The following is a 19,537-nucleotide window of genomic DNA, read 5'->3' as shown; positions in this document are numbered from 1 at the left end:
GACCAATCACTAGGAGGAATGCTGGTGTTCTATCAATCACACACTAATTATGCACTAAGTCGCCTCAGATAAACCTTCTCACCACTAAGCACACATGGTGTTGGAGACACGAGGAAATCTGCAGCATTTAGCAAAATATCCCTTCTTCTGCTGCATGATTCCACTCCTTCTCCTCTGGGATTCCGTCAGAAGCGTTGCTCTCCAAAGAAGTGGAGGCACTCAAAAGACCGGAAAGGCTGTTGTGTGTGCCAGACTGCCTTTTTCTTTTTGCCGCTGACCCACAAACAAAGTCGACAGCTTAGCCCCGAGGCTTGTGCAGCAAGATAGCAGACACCAGATAAACAAACAGGTTGGGATGAAAAAGCTCCACATATGCAAGACCAAAACCAGCCATAATAAATAGTTAGACAAAATGACCAGGAAAGAAACCAAAAATGTGACTCATGAACGCTAATTACTGACAACAGAACATTTGAAGAAAGGACCACAGAGTTGGGATTTGAATTCCTAAAAAATCTGCTGTTTCCTTTCCTGCTCTGAAACAGGAAGTAGAGCCGCGGTTGTCTTCCGTTGGTGTTGTTTATTGGAACCCGCCTTCCTGTTTTCAGATTCTTCCTGATAAAGGCCAAAAGTCCCCAGCTGAAAGCCCCCCCCCCCCCCCCATGAGCACACACATCCTTAAAGTCCCCCCCCTCCAAGATGTCTTTTTTGCTAGGCATTTGTTAAAAACAACCATTTCCAATGTGCAAGTCATGCTAAAGTGTGTGTGTGTGTGTGTGTATGTGTGTGTGTGTGTGTGTGTGTGTGTGTGTGTGTGTGTGTGTGTGTGTGTGTGTGTGTGTGTGTGTGTGTGTGTGTGTGTGTGTGTGTGTGTGTGTGTGTGTGTAAATAAACAAACAAAAACGACAAATTGATTGATTATCCCACATGGACATGCAGTTAACTTCAAAGTGTTTAAATTGTTGGGATAAGTGAAAATGTGTGTGTTTGTGATAGTGCCATGTGCAACCAGACCAGGAAAGTATGCAGGTCAGCACAGATGGAATGTCTGGAATGTCAGGATTATTCTTGTGTCTGTTTAATTCATCCAGGTTCATTCATTCATTTTGAACAATTTCCCTTGTGGATCAATAAAGTTTGTCTAAGTCTAAGGTCATTGTATTTATTTTCAAAACATTTAATTCATCGCAACTGGACAGTTCTGTTGGTCTTTCGCGTCCCATCAAAGGAGGCTTCATCAGTTCAGGCCCATAGACATGGATTGGTCAGACCTCGTCTGAAGAAAATGATCATCATGTAGCGCCACAGCACAATGCATAGCATTACGCACAGTCCATGCACATGGCGACCTCTTTGACTCGGCAGTCCTACACATGTAGACAGCCTTCGCCTCAGTGTTCCCAAACACCTGCGCTGAAAACAAACCGGAACTCCCAGCTGTTCTCACACAACATACACACCTCCTGGATCCAGTTCCCATGCTTCAGTAAGCCTCCCATTTGATATCACAGCATATCTACCAGCATCCGCCCGCCCCCACCAGTCAAGTCTGGCCAGATTTTTTTTATGGCAGCCTGTTTTCACTCTGCAGCTTTGACAAAGACTGGTGAAATAATTACAGTCGGGCTAAAACTCAGCGAGTGTTTGTCTCCCGTAATCTCAACTAGTGAGGACTGTGTCATAGGAAGAGGAGGAAGAGGTCGATTGTTCTGAAACCGACAAGCCAATGACATCATTTCAAAGAGTTCTCTCAATCTGTTCAACACTTGCGATGAATAGGCAACAAAGTCGTCTGGAGGTAATGTACACAGCTCGCCAAACATCAACAATATTTATCAATTTCAGCGACAGACCCATATGGGTTTAATCTTGCTCTCCATCCATCACTGATTTTCCCTGGCCCTCTCACACATCACACTCTTGATTGAATCTTTATTTTCTTACAGTTTTTTCCATTTGCTTACACACAATTTTATTAACTATGTGGTTTTTTTTTCAAAAAGATTTACACACTTTTCCAAACACCACATTCAATTTTCTTAAAGGCCTACTGAAACCCACTACTACCGACCACGCAGTCTGATAGTTTATATATTAATGATGAAATCTTAACATTGCAACACATGCCAATGCGGCCGGGTTAACTTATAAAGTGCAATTTTAAATTTCCCGCCACACTTCCGTTTGAAAACGTCTATGTATGATGACGTATGCGCGTGATGTCAATGGTTGATACGGAAGTATTCGGACCCATTAAATCCAATACAAAACGCTCTGTTTTCATCCCAAAATTCCACAGTATTCTGGACATCTGTGTTGGTGAATCTTTTGCTATTTGTTTAATGCAGTCATTTTCAACCAGTGTGCCGCGGCACACTAGTGTGCCGTGAGAGATCGTCAGGTGTGCCGTGAGAAATTATTTAATATCTCCTAATTAACCATTGTCGGGTGTCCGTGCTATAATAAAGTGCGGCAGATAATGTAATACTCATCTATTTCAGTAGGTGGCAGCAGAGGGCGATAAATACCTGTAAAGACAATCGAGTTAGCGCTGCGCATCACGTGACAGTGACAGTTTGGGATCGCAGCAAGAGGATGCGAGCAAGTGACAGTGATGGAGAAGTTTTTGAGAAGGGAAAATGCAAATGGCGAACAGGGTCCTGGACAAAATTCTGACCCAGATGAAGGCTCTAGTATGAGTGGTCTACAAAATAAAAAAAGACGGTGAGCTTGAGGCAATAAAGCGAAAGCTATCTTTCATTTGGATTGACTTTCACCGGGGATGCGAGAGCACCGACTCCGCAGTGCTTGGTGTGTGGTGAGAAGCTATCCAATAGCGCCATGGTGCCAAGCAAGCTTAAACGCCATCTCCAAACGAAACACCACGATGGACTATTTTGTACGCTTACGTACAAACAATGAGAAATAGGCAAGTTTTCTGAGAAAAACCACAAAGGTAAACAAGAGAGCCCTCAAAGCTTGCTACCTTGTTGTTGAACTCGTAGCTAAATCAAAAAAGTCCCACACTGTGGCAGAAACATTAATACTGCGAGCTTGTAAAGCCATTGTAATAGTAGTAAGTATAAATACATTTAGAAAACTATATTATTAACTATATGTATTATATGCTGTGTTAAGAGTGTCATTTTGTGTCATTTTGGTTGGTGGTGTGCCGCAGGATTTTGTAAATGTAAAAAGTGTGCCGCGGCTTAAAAAAGGTTGAAAATCACTGGTTTAATGAACAATGGAGACTGCAAAGAAGAAAGTTGTAGGTGCGATCTGTGTATTAGCGGTGGACTACAGCAACACAACCAGGAGGACTTTGAGGTGGATAGCAGACGCGCTACCGTGAGTACAGCTCTGGCTTCCAAACATTTGATCGCTTGCCCGTACGTGCGTGTCGCTATGGGCATGTCACGTACGTAACTTGGGGGAAATATATGTTTCTTGCCGACTCTGATGGCAGCCGGGGTGTCGTCGAAAGCTACAACGCCCGCCGCCGCCGCCGTCCTGTAGCTAAGTTAGCTTCAATGGCGTCATTAGCAAAAGCATTGTTAAGCTTCGCCAAGCTGGAAATTATTAACCGTGTATTTACATGTCCATGGTTTAATAGTATTGTTGATTTTCTATCTATCCTTCCAGTCAGTGGTTTATTTATTTTGTTTCTATCTGCATTTGAGCCCGATGCTATCACGTTAGCTCAGTAGCTAAAGTGCTTCGCCGATGTATTGTCGTGGAGATAAAAGTCACTGTGAATGTCCATTTCGCGTTCTCGACTCTCATTTTCAAGAGGATATAGTATCCGAGGTGGTTTAAAATACAAATCCGTGATCCACAATAGAAAAAGGAGAAAGTGTGGAATCCAATGAGCCAGCTTGTACCTAAGTTACGGTCAGAGCGAAAAAAGATATGTCTTGCACTGCATTCTAGTCCTTCACTCTAACGTTCCTCATCCACAAATCTTTCATCCTCGCTCAAATTAATGGGGTAATCGTCGCTTTCTCGGTCCGAATCTCTCTCGCTGCTGGTGTAAACAATAGGAAAATATGAGCAGTCCTTCCTCCAGTGTCGTCACGCTACTTCCGGTAGGGGCAAGGCATTTTTTAATCAGAAACCAAAAGTTGCGAACTTTATCGTCGTTGTTCTATACTAAATCCTTTCAGCAAAAATATGGCAATATCGCGAAATGATCAAGTATGACACATAGAATGGATCTGCTATCCCCGTTTAAATTTTAAAAAAATAATTTCAGTAGGCCTTTAATAGCTACAATGAAACACAATTGAGCACATAAAGTCAACTTGTTTTTCCACTATGGTACTTTATGAGTGCCCCAACTTAAGAGTATTTTTAGAAGAGAGTGCTCTCTCGACTAATTGTTATACTTTAGGTTACAAGCAAAAATCTGAGTTAAAGCATCCCCACCTTTATTTGGCTTAGCAAATGTCACAGTTATCTACGTAAGATCCTGTTTTTTCTTGATAGTATTAGCTTATAGCTAGAGATCGACTTTGCTTTCCAACCATGGGAAGTAAGAAAGTGAATGTGAAGGACAGTGCTGAGAAGAAGAAGTGGATAATAAAAGAAAAACATGACCGTGTCGTCAACTTGGCAAAGCAATTCGAGTGTATAACTGCTAGTCTGTACCCTACTGAAGCAGAAAGAGTCTAACAACAGTCAAGAATGATAAAATAATATCTAAACGGCAGACATTTATCCATGAAAATATGGAAAGGCTGCTGATGGTGTGTTTGACGGGGAAGCAGCTCGAAGGAGATACCGGAAAAGTCTACTCTCCAAGTAAAATGCTGTACATTATTATTACATTACTTCATAAAACTACTGCGATTGTTGTACATTCTATTGTATGGTTTTTATACAGTATTTTCTGTTTAAACGTTTGTTTTTCTTCTTTTAAAGGCATGTTACGTGTTAATATGATGCTGTTTTAAATTGATTTCAATGGGAGAAGTTGGGTGTTTTATATTTAAATTTAGATCTCCATCACAGAAACAATTAAGCTCACACATTTAGATACTACTGTATTATCATTCTTTTTTTTTTCCCTAGCACCATCCTTCACTATCACTTTCTTTCTTGCCATGATTATAAAAACAATATTATGTTAATCAATAGCTATAGCTAATGCTCGTGAGTAGTTTGGTGACATTTGCAACACCAACTAATGCTTGAAACTTTAATTTTCGCTTGCAACTTAAAGCATAACAATTGGACGAGAGACAGCTCTTATCTCAAAACACTCTTAAGTTGCTTTGCCACTGCACTCCAAACAGCTGCTACATGCAGAGCACAGCTCTACGATTCACTCCAGGATATCTTGTGCTGGGAGGGGACAACAGGAAGACGGCTTGGGGTCCAAAAGGAAGTGACCAAGTATGCGGAGGCAGGGAAGGGAGGGAATGGAAGAAAGTCATGAGGCAAAACTGACAGCATAAAGAAGAAGAAGCCAAAACATGAGTCAATAAAGTTTGACAAAATGAAGGTTTTCAGATGAGAAGCCAGTTGGAGATAAGGTTGCCGTAATTCCTTGTTGGATGAGTTAAAGGGGGTGTTACTTGTAAATCACTGTGCAGTTAAGTGCTCACAGCAGCTCCAGGCCCGGGGAGCAAAGAGTGGCTCCATGGGCAGCAAGGGAAGCATGGACACAGAGATATTTACATACAGTCAGACAGACTTCCTGGCATTGTCAGCCTGAGAGCATTGATGTCAGATCCACTTCTTCCTGTGCAGAAGGGAGAACACCACGCGATGACAATGGGCCCAAAACAGGACAGGGAGGAAATGTTTAAATTTAGGTCCCTTCTTCCACCATCTCCTTTTTCTATCGACCATGGAGCTGTGGAGCTGTTTAGGTTTTGTGAATTCCTTCAGTTCCCCGACCCCCTGAGCGCCCTCTCTCCATTGTGTCCTTTCAATGGAAGGATTTTCACATTCAAGGCAAATCCCAAAGGAGGATCAGCTAGTGAGACCGGAGTTCAGTCAATTACTTGTTTTCACTGACAAATGTGCTTTAGTGTAAATCTGTGTGCAGGCAATCTGAGCACAACAGTTGACTTTACGTTTGAAGAAAAAAGAAAACAAACAGTATTGTAAACTTATATACATTTGGAATAGTTGTTCTAATTATGACGTAACATTCAGTCACCATCCATTCTGTATTACACAGACACCTTTGTAAAGCTAATAATACTCTGTTTCAAAACAGTCAGGGAGGCATTTATTTAACAACATGGTTATTTTTGTGATACTAATTTGCATGTATTAACCGATATTAATGTTACTTCACATACAGTATTGTATCCCTCATTTGCCACGGTCAATTGGTACCGGACAGGAATATTGGTATTAAATCAAATACCTGTATTTAATTTAGTTAGCGCATAAACATTTTTTTATGACCTATTAAATAGACTTTTTAAAATTATTATAATTATTATTAATGTATTAATGTATTTTTCTTATTTGTATTATTATTATTACCTTTACACCAAGAATGGGAGCCCAAAATCTATATTACAATATACAGGTGAAAAAACTAAAATTGGAATATAGTGCAAAAATTAATTCAGGTTAGCAATTCAACTTCAAATGTGAAACTTTTATGTAATACAGTATAATGTCATTACATGCAAAGTGAGATATGCCAATTTTGATGATCAAGGTTTACGGTTTTTGAAAACCCAAAATTTTCATTGAAATTATATCAGAAGAAGGCGAAAAATAGCTTGCGTTGCATGTTATGAGCCTATGTCATATATTAGTTTCACCTTGTAAATCTAATTGCTGGAATAAACAAACCTTTGTACGATATTCTAAATTGTATTTGTATATTACAGTCTCTTGCGATAACGATATATATTATCTATATTATTTGGCATGTAAATGACAATAAAATAAATGAAAAGTGAAAAAATGTAATATTTGAACTCACAATTTATAGAACCTTTTCGACGTCGTTTAAACCAGTGGTACCCCTCGTCGTCGGCTTTTTCGAGTGGAATAAGCTAGCTTCCGGAGTTGTCCGACATCGTCTCACAAGATGTAGTTTCTCTTTAAATATCCTTCTTGAAAATGACCTTGCAAATATATATCTGCCACCTAATCAACGTTTTGTTCTCCCTCTCTGCTATCCCGGTCTGGCTATGGCGCAACACTTCCCGCTTCCTGCTAAATTGAAACTTGTGAATGGATACTCACTTTGGAATGACAAGTGAGTATCCAATCACAGTCTTGTTAACATCAGGCTACTTACATAGGCTACTGTCAACAATTTGTGATCTGATTGCCTATCGCAACTGTCTCTCAACTCTATGTGTTTTCAAATTCATCCGCTTACTGTCCCGATGAGTATCCAATCACGGGACGTGTAAATGTCACGTTCAACCTTAGGCCAGCTAGAAGGCCTTACTGACAACAACTGGTGATCTGATTGGCTATCGCAACTGTCTATCACTGTATGTCCCCGTTTACTTACAGTGCACGGACGCCCGCATTGTTGATTCTGAAGGCCCCTGGCAGATTTCGTACAGCCTGGCAACATAAGCTAGCTGAGTTCTGATTGGATACAAACTAAAACTAAAAACAACAGCACTGGAACGAGCATAATATGACATGAGGAAAATGTGAATACTTTTAGATTTTTAGGGAAAGTAAATTAAAAAATCATTTTATATTTATTTATGATCATGATTTCTGGTTATGTTAGACTAGCAGAGAAGGCCTTGCTGGCCCTGATGGCACACCACTGATATCTGGTTACTTTTTGTTGTAACATGGTGTCATACACTTTTGTTAAAATGTAATAAACACTCTTTTTCTGTTGTTTGGCTACTTTACATTAGTTTTGGACGATACAACACATTTGAGTATGGATCCAATTCCAAGTAGTTACAGGGGCGGTACGGGGCATACCAATGTTCATACTTAAAATGTTCCGTGTCAATAAATGATCAAATTTTTGATCACAACTGTAATCTAACAAAAACACAGGATGGTGGTGTATTAATATCAGTTAAATATTCAAATAATATCCTTATTCTCTTTTATTAAATACAATATTTTGAGCAAAATAAAGTAAGCAATATAACTAAATAAAAGCAAAACTCCTATTGACCCTGACTTAAATCTTTTGGTTTTTGCCCTCAAAGTCATTATTTTTTTAGTTTGCTAACAATAACAAAAACAACAAAACACTATTCTGTGAGTATAAAAAATATTGATCTAATCAATGTCGTACCGACCATATATTGATACTATATTTGGTATCGATACTGTTGATCCGTCCACCACTATTTACATTCAAGATCTCTAGCATAGCGTTATCCTGGCTTCCTGTGTCCTCCTACAGTGTGTATTATGGCATGTTTAACTATTCCTGGTCCTCTAGAAATAATGATACTTGTAAGAAATACTTTATTTGCCTCCATGAAGGCAAAGATTAGTGACTTCAGAAAAGGCTTCTCAATGTGGAGGGGCATTAGCCGCTGCTGGCTAGCGAAGATGCCGCGTTGGGTTGAGGCCGCATTTGTTCGCTTGTCGCTGTCAATTTTGCGAGATACAGATAGAATGTGTCACCAACATGCATTATTACAATATGACAATAGTATTAAAAGCTCTATCGTCAGCTAAATTTGCGCTGTTTATATCGTACATCCTCAATATCGCGCAACCCTGCTTTACACTCATTTCATCCAATATAGTAGTCTTGAGTCTTGAGTAACTACTATATTGGATGAAATGAGTGTAAAGTAGGGTTGCGTGGTCTTGAGTGGGACAGCACGGTGGTGGAACAGGGGTTAGTGCGTGTGCCTCACAATTCACAATACGAAGGTTCTGGGTTCGATCCTGTGCTGGGGATCTTTCTCTGTGGAGTTTGAATGTTCTCCCCTTGACTGCGTGGGTTCCCTCCGGGTACTCCGGCTTACTCCCACCTCCAAAGACAGGCACCTGGGGATAGGTTCATTGGCAACACTGATGTACCCCGCCTACCGCCCAAAATGCAGCTGAGATAGGCTCCAGCGCCCCCCGCGACCCCGAACGGGACAAGCGGTAGACAATTGATGGATGGATGGAGTCTTGAGTGTAGTCTTCTGTAGATTACTGGACTCACCAGTAGCCCAGAGGCTACTGCCAAGGCCGTCACCCAGCCACTAAAACACGACCACGACGTGGGACTACTTCATCACATCCTCTGCAATTCCTCTAAAGTAGAACTAGGCTTCCATCTGACAAAACCACGGGTGTAAGTTTTTCTGCAAAAATTTGGTCAACGTGACAGTTGCAGTTACCAGCTTTGATGTAAGCAATCTGTGTGCCTGCCTTGACATTCCACAACGCTCAAGCCAAAGCTGTGTTATTGATGTCGAAGATGAAGTGCATCTAAAGAGTTCCCCTCAACTTCGGTAGGACAGCTGTCCCGCCGTTATCTTTCGACATTGCTCGCGTCAAAGGGTCACCAATGTGGAGATGTGTTATTGATGAGGCGGGGGTTGAAGATAAAGTCCTTTAAAAAGTTGTTCTGCCAAAAGTTGGTCAACTTTAATTGTCGCGGAGAAGATAGCGCCAAGGTTAGCTGCCTGTTGTTGTTAGAATGGTTCCCCCTTAACCCGTAAACAGAAGTACCGCTTGGTGAATACCTTTATCAATCACCAAATCATACAGAACAAGAAAGGATAATGAAATGAGGTTCTTCACCAAACCCACCTACCTATCACGTAGATATCATGTACAAAAAAGGAAGTAGAAAGACATGTCTAACACTTATAAAGAGGCAGGTGTCACAACAATTAATGCAGTAGAGGGGACACAATGAGACAAAGGTTCCACATAATGACAAAACACAAAACGAACATCAGGTATTTTCATGTAACATACTAATTTTTGTGTAATTCTCACAATAATAAAACATTATATAATATAATATATTAACAAGGCATATAAACCCTGTTACATACAGTATATGCTTCAAAAAATATATATTTATACATTTGTGAAGCCACTATATTTGAAGCGTGATGCAGACGACTTGTTCACAAGTTGCATTTGTCTTCATTTGACTGGTATACACTGAAGGCCTGATGGACTAGGATCTAAATAACACCAGTGTTGGTCATCTGACCCTAAAGAAGTAATTAGTTACAGTTACAAATTACTTCTCCCAACTCATTGTAAGAGTAATTAGTTACTCAGCAAAGTAACTGTGACGTTATTTTTCATGTCGTTATTTTATACGTCTCCACGCTTGGTCTCTCTCCAGGCAGCTGATGTGTGGCCGAAACCAGACACCTTGCGTTTCATTCAACCAAACTGTCGTAACAAGCCACTTCACTTTCTCAGTAACGGTAACGGCGTTGCAACGATGGGAACAGTAATTAATTCGATTACTCGCTACTGAAAAAAATAACGCAGTTATACTCTAACGCCGTTATTTCCAACACTGAATAACACACACTAAACATTGTATGCACACTATAAAATTGTGTGTACGATTAGTTGACCGCCTTATTTAAATCTAAAGATTTTTGCGTGTACTCTACAGGGATTTTACCATGGAGACACTCATTTACTGTACATTCATTTCATCGTGTTCCTACCTGGAACTATTTTCAGTTTTCAAATATGCAGCAGAAATGTAACACTTTTTATGGGCATTTTAGAAGCAGTCCTATGGTACATCTACAATGGAAACCGTTTTTTTTTGTGTGCACCGAAGGTGCTCTCATGGGATAGGCTGCGGCACTAACTGTGAATGTAAAGAACATGTTGTTGTTTTTTTTAATGCATATAGATAGATAGATAGATAGATAGATAGATAGATAGATAGATAGATAGATAGATAGATAGATAGATAGATAGATAGATAGATAGATAGATAGATAGATAGATAGATAGATAGATAGATAGATAGATAGATAGATAGATAGATAGTACTTTATTGATTCCTTCAGGAGAGTTCCCTCAGGAAAATTAAAATTCCAGCAGCAGTGTACAGAATTGAGATTGAATTTAAAAAGTAAAAAGTAAATAATGGAGGTATAAATGGAAACAAAATAGAAAAATATTACAATAAGAATAAAAATAAAAAGCAACAATGAGAATAAAAATATAACAGTAAAATAAGAATATAACAAGAGAAACTAGGCAGTAGTGACCATGTTATGAAAAAATATATATTCACATAGGAGATACGTTAGTATCATATTTTCTATATGAAATCATAAACGTCATCAAAAAAATGCACACATTTTATATTTGTGGATATAATGTTATTCATTTTTTCTAACATTTCCTTTTAACAACACTCAGTAAACGTTTGAGAAGTGAGAAGACTAATTTTTGAAGCTTTTCAGGTACAGTTATTTCCCATTCTTGCTTGATGTACAGCTTAAGTTGTTCAACAGTCCGGGGTCTCCGTTGTGGTATTTTAGGCTTCATATTGCGCCACACATTTTCAATGGGAGACAGTTCTGGACTACAGGCAGGCCAGTCTAGTACCCGCACTCTTTTACTACAAAGCCACGCTGTTGTAACACGTGGCTTGGCATTGTCTTGCTGAAATAAACAGGGCCGTCCATGATAGCGTTGCTTGGATAGCAACATATGTTGCTCCAAAACCTGTATACCATACCATACCATACCAACTTTATTTATAAAGCCCTTTAAAAACAACCACAGTTGAATGTACCTTTCAGCATTAATGGTGCCTTCGCAGATGTGTAAGTCACCCATACCGTGGGCACTAATACACCCCCATACCATCACAGATGCTAGCTTTTGAACTTTGCACCTACAACAATCCGGATGGTTCTTTTCCTCTTTGGTCCGGAGGACACAACGTCCACAGTTTCCAAAAACTATTTGAAATGTGGACTCGTCAGACCACAGAGCACTTTTCCACTTTGTATCAGTCCATCTTAGATGAGCTCGGGCCCAGCAAAGCCGGCTGCGTTTCTGGGTGTTGTTGATAAATGGCTTTCGCTTTGTATAGTAGAGTTTTAACTTGTCTTAACTGTAGTTAGTGACAGTGGTTTTCTGAAGTATTCCTGAGCCCATGTGGTGATGTCTTTTACACATTGATGTCGCTTTTTGATGCAGTACCGCCTGAGGGATCGATGCTCTGTAATATCATTGCTTACGTGCAGTGATTTCTCCAGATTCTCTGAACCTTTTGATGATATTGCGGACCGTAGATGGTGAAATCTCTAAATTCCTTGAGAAATGTTGTTCTTAAACTGTTTGACAATTTGCTGACTCCTTTTTTGTTACAAAGTGGTGACCCTTGCCCCATCCTTCTTTGTGAATGACTGAGCATTTCATGGAAGCTGCTTTTGTACCCAATTATGGCACCCACCTGTTCCCAATTAGCCTGTTCACCTGTGGGATGTTCCAAATACGTGTTTGACGGGAATTCCTCAACTTTCTCAATCTTTTTTGCCACTTGTGCCAGCTTTTTTCAAACATGTTGCAGGCATCAAATTCCAAATAAACAAATATTTGCAAAAAATAACAATGTTTTCCAGTTTGAACGTTAAGTATCTTGTCTTTGCAGTCTATTCAATTGAATATAGGTTGAAAAGGATTTGCAAATCATTGTATTCTGTTTTTATTTACGATTTAAACAACGTGCCAACTTCACTGGTTTTGGGGTTTGTGTTCAGAAAAGTGTAATCAACCAAAAATGTTAATCAGTTCATTGCCGCTTTCGCCAAAAAGGTCTTCGATAAAGGTAAAAGTTAAGTTAAATGTTCATTTATAAATTTCACTCATTCTTTATATTCATTACACTTCGTTCTCTGCATGTCAAACCTGAAATATGCTTTATAAAATTATTTTGCAGTTAATATTTTCGGGTGTCATTGATTGGATCTTCTGAGAAAATTGCAAAGCAAACTATAATCTGCTACCCAAAAATATACAACAATTATTCTCAACAAAAGAGGAGAAATATAATCTTAGAGAAAATTTTAAGTTAAAACATTTTAGAAATTTAAAACCTTCAGTATATCAGTATGTGGAATTAAATTATGGAATGGATTAAGCAAAGAAATCTAACAATGTACTAATATAATCCACTTCAAGAAACTTTTCAAATTTAAAGTGTTTACAAAGTACAAAGAAGAAGAAGAACCATGATGAACATTCAGAATTTATCTCATCCATCCATTCATTTTCAAGACAATCTTACTCATCTCACCATATGAACTATAAGTTACTTCACCAATTATTATTCATTCATTTATTTGTATTGTTATTACTTATGGAGTATATTGTGAATAAATTGAGAACAGGAAGTGAACAAAAGTTTTAGCAACTGCTATGTAAAGGAAAAGGGGTAGGATTAAATAAGCTCTGCTTCTTCCTACTCCTTTTCGAACACGTTGAATAGAGAAACTGGAAATTGTGATGTATCATGTTGTATGCATGCATGTTCGAAATAAACTCAAACAAGAGGTGTTTTTTTTTTATATTTTGATTACCTCTTTTAAAGAAACAGTACTAAAAAAATTACAAAAGCAATAATGCACATTATGTTAGATCAGACGGATGCCTTTATTTTTATGAATTTATGTATCCATCCATTCGTTATTCTACCGCTTGTCCCTTTCGGTGCTGGCCAAAAATGGAACCTGGCCCGGTCAAATATATCCTAAATCAAAACTTTTAGATTTGGCACTCTCGTTTGGATCTCATTAGACTGTGCCAGTGTACCTAATGTTTTGGCCAGTGAGTGTAGTTGTGTTGACACTGTGTAACGTAGCGGCGTGTGCGCGCATGCACAGACCTCCAATCAGTGCGTGGGCGCGCGCGCGTGCTCGCAGGCCAAGAGTTCACCGGTGTGTGGCTAACTGACGGACTGTACTTCGGTCACTACAGCGGCTGAGCTTCGGGGGTGTAAACCGAGCCGGACAGGATCTTGTGGGGAGTCGCCGCCCGCCACTAAAGTGCTGCTTCGCCCATGGATGTACGCTAAGCCACTGAAAGTCTGCCGGATAAAGTTTAAGCCGGAGTTCTTGTGGACTGAGGACACTGGCGACGATGCCATCTTTACCCACGCCTGGGCAGTAAGTAAACGACACGTTATTTTTCACTTCTAAATGGTTTATGTCCTTTTTCAGGCGGCATTGTTAAGTTTATTGCTAAACATTATGAACCTGCGTTTACAACTAGACGCCCATTGTCTGCACTTATCTGTGGAGTCTTTCAAAGTGTCTGACAAGTAGCCCATGTACTGTAGCGTAAATGGCATGTTTGTTATTTGTGAGTGTATAAATTGTCATTAATTTGTCGGAGTACATTCATATAAAAACTCATTTTGACTCACGCTAAATGCTTCTATGCTGATGATTAAATCAAGCTAATTAAGACACTCACTTAAAATGCCATCTTAATTGAAACACATCCTGGGCCTGCCACACATAAGATGCCTCTGCCTATATTACATACATAATTGAAAGGATTATGTTATTAAATATGCCACAGCATTTGCCTGGCATCTAGTTTTGAAGGCGCTTATATGATGATGTCACAGCCTGCTTGATATAACAAGACATCTCTGAAGAGTGTTTCCATGACAACACTGCCTCCTGGATTAAATGGCGGTTTAAAGGGGGTCTGTGTTGCAAGTAATTACTGGATAATATGGGTCAACTAAGAGGGAAGGGATGTGACAAGTGTTTGTTGACTCATAGTAGAAAAACTGTATTTATTTTAATTGTGTAGGTGTTGATGAGAGTGGGAGGACCAAGTCATGATGGCCATTGGAGTGGATAGCTGACACCGTGGAATGAGAGAGGATGGAGAATATAGACAATCCTGTCCCTGAGAGTAACAACCCAAATGGGTTTTTCAACCGAGTATTTAATGTTTCTCTGGATGTGGAGAATGAGACTGGCAGTGTTTATATTCAGGAGACTGGGTCAGGGCCTGAAGAGATGCAGGGTGAGACCCGGCCTGCGTCTTTTCAGACCCCTGTCAAGGACAGACAGGAGGTCAACCGAAGACCTCGCGCCACTGGGGGCATCTGGAAGATCTTGAACCGGAAGAGAGCTGTGTCAGAGCTGGAACGAAGACCCCACTCCATGATCCTCCTCGGGGAGGCTTCCATCCCCAAACTGACTTTTGCTGATAAAGTTCGCTCCTTTAAAAAACTTAAATCCCCTTCTGTGTTCAGGGGGAAGGCTGGGAAATTGTCTAGTGCCAAACTCAGCAGCTCTTTGGTGGATGAGGACTCTTTCTGCCGAGATTTTGGTACGCCACAGCAATCCACCAGGGGCACACTTAAGCACCGTGGCAAGAGGCATTCATATGCTGGTTACACAGGAGAGTTTGACTGTTCTTTCGAAGACATTGACCTCACAGCTCCGATGGATGACCAACAGCCCACTGTGGTGCCAGAGAGTACAGCTCAGAATGGGTGTAAACCATCAGAAAGAGTTTCATACTCAAAAAGAAGCCACAACAATTCAACTAGCTATAACAAAACAAATGCAGTCATTTGTGAGGAGCCGAGTATTAAGACTAGCAAAAGTACCCACCACGGTGCAGGAAGGCGACAAAAAGATGTGTGGAGTTACCTGAGGAGGATCTCTCTTTTGGGGAAGGCCAATCCTGTCTATTCGGAGAGGAGCTTTGATTCGGAGCTCCACTCTCTAGATAAAACTATTGACTCAGACTATGGTTCTGTAGACTTTGAGAATGTCAAAGACTATCAAGCACTGCCCCCAAAACATTCGGACATTAAGGGCCATTTTGGTGGACTGTTAAAATTTTTTAACAATGTAGCAGAAACTGCCCGAAAGTGGCGGACACCATCCCGCTCGTTCTCACCCCCAGAGGAAGAGAAACCCCCAGATAACTCCCCACAGGATCCTCAGCGCACAGTACACAACGTTCACAGTGTGTCCCTAACGCTCCACAGCGAATCCCATCCAAAATGTCAGAATGCTCCATCTTCACCATTGACCACTAAATCCTCACACTCCAGTTGCCTCGACTGCGAAGCCCCAGCATCTGTGACAGGTAACAGATCTCCAAAAGTTGTCTTGAAAGCTTTCAGGGCATGTTCTGTGTCCGGAAGCGTCAATGGCCTTCAAACTTCAAAGTGTAGAGGCAAACATATAGACATAACAAACCACAGGTCCACAACTACAATAGAGAAGCATATCCCTCATGCAGTTATGAGTATTGAAACAGAAAAAGGTGCTGGGAATGAAAGGAATCCATTAAACTGCTTGCACCAGGGACAACAGGTAAAGGAAGACAAAGGAAATGAAGAGGATTCCAAGGAGGCTGCTCTTGATTCCCACCGAATACAGGAAGGGAATATCCACGCACCAAAATATTGTAAAGAGAGCACACCTGATGGTGTTCCATCCTCTGATTCCACAGAAGAGATATTTAAGGTATGTAATATCAATGTACTATGTTCATTGCCACATTTACTAAACTTTTGAGGAGGTCAGTAACAGAACATTTCATTGTGATGCCATAACCTCATTCTATCGCAGGCTTTTTTCCCCTCATCATTAACACTGCCAGTGGCATGCATCATGCAAATACTATGTATGTGTTCAAAACGTGGTTCATGTAACACTTTAAATCAGAGACATTCTTTTTCTAGCAGCATCAACATAATAGACATAGCATCAAAGCTTTTAGTCATTTCTCCATGATTTTAGTACAAGTAGGTGTGGTTCATTTACTGTGGGAAAAAAGCATTTAACAACTTAAACAGCCACAACTTGAGTTATTTAGTTGTCACTTAGCCCCATCTGTTGGAGAGAGGCGGTAACTACAAAAGTGTACAACTTTAAGCCAGAGATGTTTGCCAGCCTCATGTAGCATGCAAGGACAGACTTTTTCCCATGAAGCTTGTGACTGCGCCCAGAGCATGGTGATGCCTGTGCTTCATGGCAGAAACCCTTCCTTTTTTTTACTCCAGTGAAGGTATTAGTCATGTCCCTGCCAGTCACACTGAGTCAGGACACGTTAGCCCTACTCTTGTTGACAAAATGAGATATGACATCTCAATACTCAGCACACTTTCAAGGGCTGTTTTCATTTCATTTTCATTTATTTATTTATTTTAGACAACGACATAAAAAAGTACAAAGTTGACAACACCTAATAATATAAATTAATATAGTGCAAAAGGTAATGTATAGTATGTAATGCATGATTGTCCAGTTTTGCCTGAAAGGTACTGGGAAGAAGATACTTTATTTAATCCCACCCCCAGTTCTCCATTCAGTGATTATTCATGTTGTATCATAGTGGCATTACCACAGGTAACAATAATTATTACACTGTAACAATCATTTGTATCAACAATGTAGGAATAATGAGTATACCAACAATGGTAATAGACAACATAGCAATAATGGTAATAGACAACATAGCAATAATGGTAAGGAAACATTGAGCACATGTTAACACTTTGAGACAGAGTACAGCAGAAGGTCAAATTAAAGACCCTCATCTCTCTATTTGAACCAGACCCCATGTTTGTATAATACAAACCCAGTTTCCATATGAGTTGGGAAATTGTGTTAGATGTAAATATAAACGGAATGCAATGATTTGCAAATCATTTTCAACCCATATTCAGTTGAATTTGCTACAAAGACAACATATTTGATGTTCAAACTGATAAACTTTTTTTTTTTTGCAAATAATCATTAACTTTAGAATTTGATGCCAGCAACACGTGACAAAGAAGTTGGGAAAGGTGGCAATAAATACTGATAAAGTTGAGGAATGCTCATCAAACACTTATTTGGAACATCCCACAGGTGAACAGGCAAATTGGGAACAGGTGGGTCCCATGCTTGGGTATAAAAGTAGATTCCATGAAATGCTCAGTCATTCACAAACAAGGATGGAGCGAGGGTCACCACTTTGTCAACAAATGCGTGAGCAAATTGTTGAACAGTTTAAGAAAAACCTTTCTCAACCAGCTATTGCAAGGAATTTAGGGATTTCACCATCTACGGTCCGTAATATCATCAAAGGGTTCAGAGAATCTGGAGAAATCACTGCACGTAAGCAGCTAAGCCCGTGACCTTCGATCCCTCAGGCTGTACTGCATCAACAAGCGACATCAGTGTGTAAAGGATATCACCACATGGGCTCAGGAACACTTCAGAAACCCACTGTCAGTAACTACAGTTGGTCGCTACATCTGTAAGTGCAAGTTAAAACTCTCTTATGCAAGGCGAAAACCGTTTATCAACAACACCCAGAAACGCCGTCAGCTTCGCTGGGCCTGAGCTCATCTAAGATGGACTGATACGTAGTGGAAAAGTGTTCTGTGGTCTGACGAGTCCACATTTCAAATTGTTTTTGGAAACTGTGGACGTTGTGTCCTCCGGACCAAAGAGGAAAAGAACCATCCGGATTGTTATAGGCGCAAAGTTGAAAAGCCAGCATCTGTGATGGTATGGGGGTGTATTAGTGCCCAAAACATGGGTAACTTACACATCTGTGAAGGCGCCATTAATGCTGAAAGGTACATACAGGTTTTGGAGCAACATATGTTGCCATCCAAGCAACGTTACCACGGACGCCCCTGTTTATTTCAGCAAGACAATGCAAGCCACGTGTTACATCAACGTGGCTTCATAGTAAAAGAGTGCGGGTACTAGACTGGCCTGCCTGTAGTCCAGACCTGTCTCCCATTGAAAAGGTGTGGCGCATTATGAAGCCTAAAATACCCCTGACTGTTGAACAACTTAAGCTGTACATCAAGCAAGAATGGGAAAGAATTCCACCTGAGAAATTTTAAAAATGTGTCTCCTCAGTTCCCAAACGTTTACTGAGTGTTGTTAAAAGGAAAGGCCATGTAACAAAGTGGTGAACATGCACTTTCCCAACTACTTTGGCACGTGTTGCAGCCATGAAATTCTAAGTTAATTATTATTTGCAAAAAACAATAAAGTTTATGAGTTTGAACATCAAATATCTTGTCTTTGTAGTGCATTCAATTGAATATGGGTTGAAAAGGATTTGCAAATTATTGTATTCCGTTTATATTTACATCTAACACAATTTCCCAACTCACATGGAAACGGGGTTTGTAGTTTAAATCGATTAATAGTTTGGCATTGCTTGTGTTGTAAGTCCAGTTTGTTCTATAGTTTTACTCCGCATACAGACACACAAAAACGTTTACGAGTGGTTTGAGCTCTCTGCAATAAGAAATTTCCAAAGCCTCTCAAGCCTGCACTCGTCTTATAAAAAAACGTTGTAGATTAGTCTGCAATAATTTGTTAAATGCTTTATATAAGATTATTAATGTATTATATTTAACAAGGTCATCAAATTTGAGCTACTTTTATTGCATAAACAAATTATGAGTATGTTCTAAATAACCAACGTTGTGAATGATCCGCACTGCTCTTTTCTGTAATATGATCAGAGGATGAATTGTGTTGTGGTTAGTATTCCCCCATACTTCAACACAGTATGTAAGGTATGGGAGTACCAAGGTGCAGTATAGAGTACGGAGTGCATTTTCATT

General features: G+C 39.9%; 1 protein-coding gene across 10 annotated transcripts in view; it reads left to right on the top strand.

Annotated features, from left to right (window-relative positions):
• Window positions 1-1,682: 1,682 nt before the first annotated feature.
• The window catches only part of LOC133648940 (rho guanine nucleotide exchange factor 9), a 93,786-nt gene continuing 75,931 nt past the window's right edge, over window positions 1,683-19,537 (top strand). For 4 of the 10 annotated variants that reach the window (XM_062045508.1, XM_062045507.1, XM_062045502.1 and 1 more), the window contains exons 1-2: window positions 13,819-14,081; window positions 14,740-16,421. In XM_062045508.1, the coding sequence (XP_061901492.1) occupies window positions 14,814-16,421 (1,608 nt within the window). In that variant the 5' untranslated portion in view covers window positions 13,819-14,081; window positions 14,740-14,813. Of the gene's footprint in view, window positions 1,799-13,817; window positions 14,082-14,739; window positions 16,422-19,537 lie in introns of those variants that run through there. The other 6 variants (XR_009825950.1, XM_062045505.1, XM_062045503.1 and 3 more) reach the window with 5 other exon arrangements.

The sequence above is a fragment of the Entelurus aequoreus genome, linkage group LG04 (assembly GCF_033978785.1).
Source record: "Entelurus aequoreus isolate RoL-2023_Sb linkage group LG04, RoL_Eaeq_v1.1, whole genome shotgun sequence".
In the NCBI taxonomy this organism is placed as follows: Eukaryota; Metazoa; Chordata; class Actinopteri; order Syngnathiformes; family Syngnathidae; genus Entelurus; species Entelurus aequoreus.
This window is presented reverse-complemented; position numbering and strand designations above follow the sequence as displayed.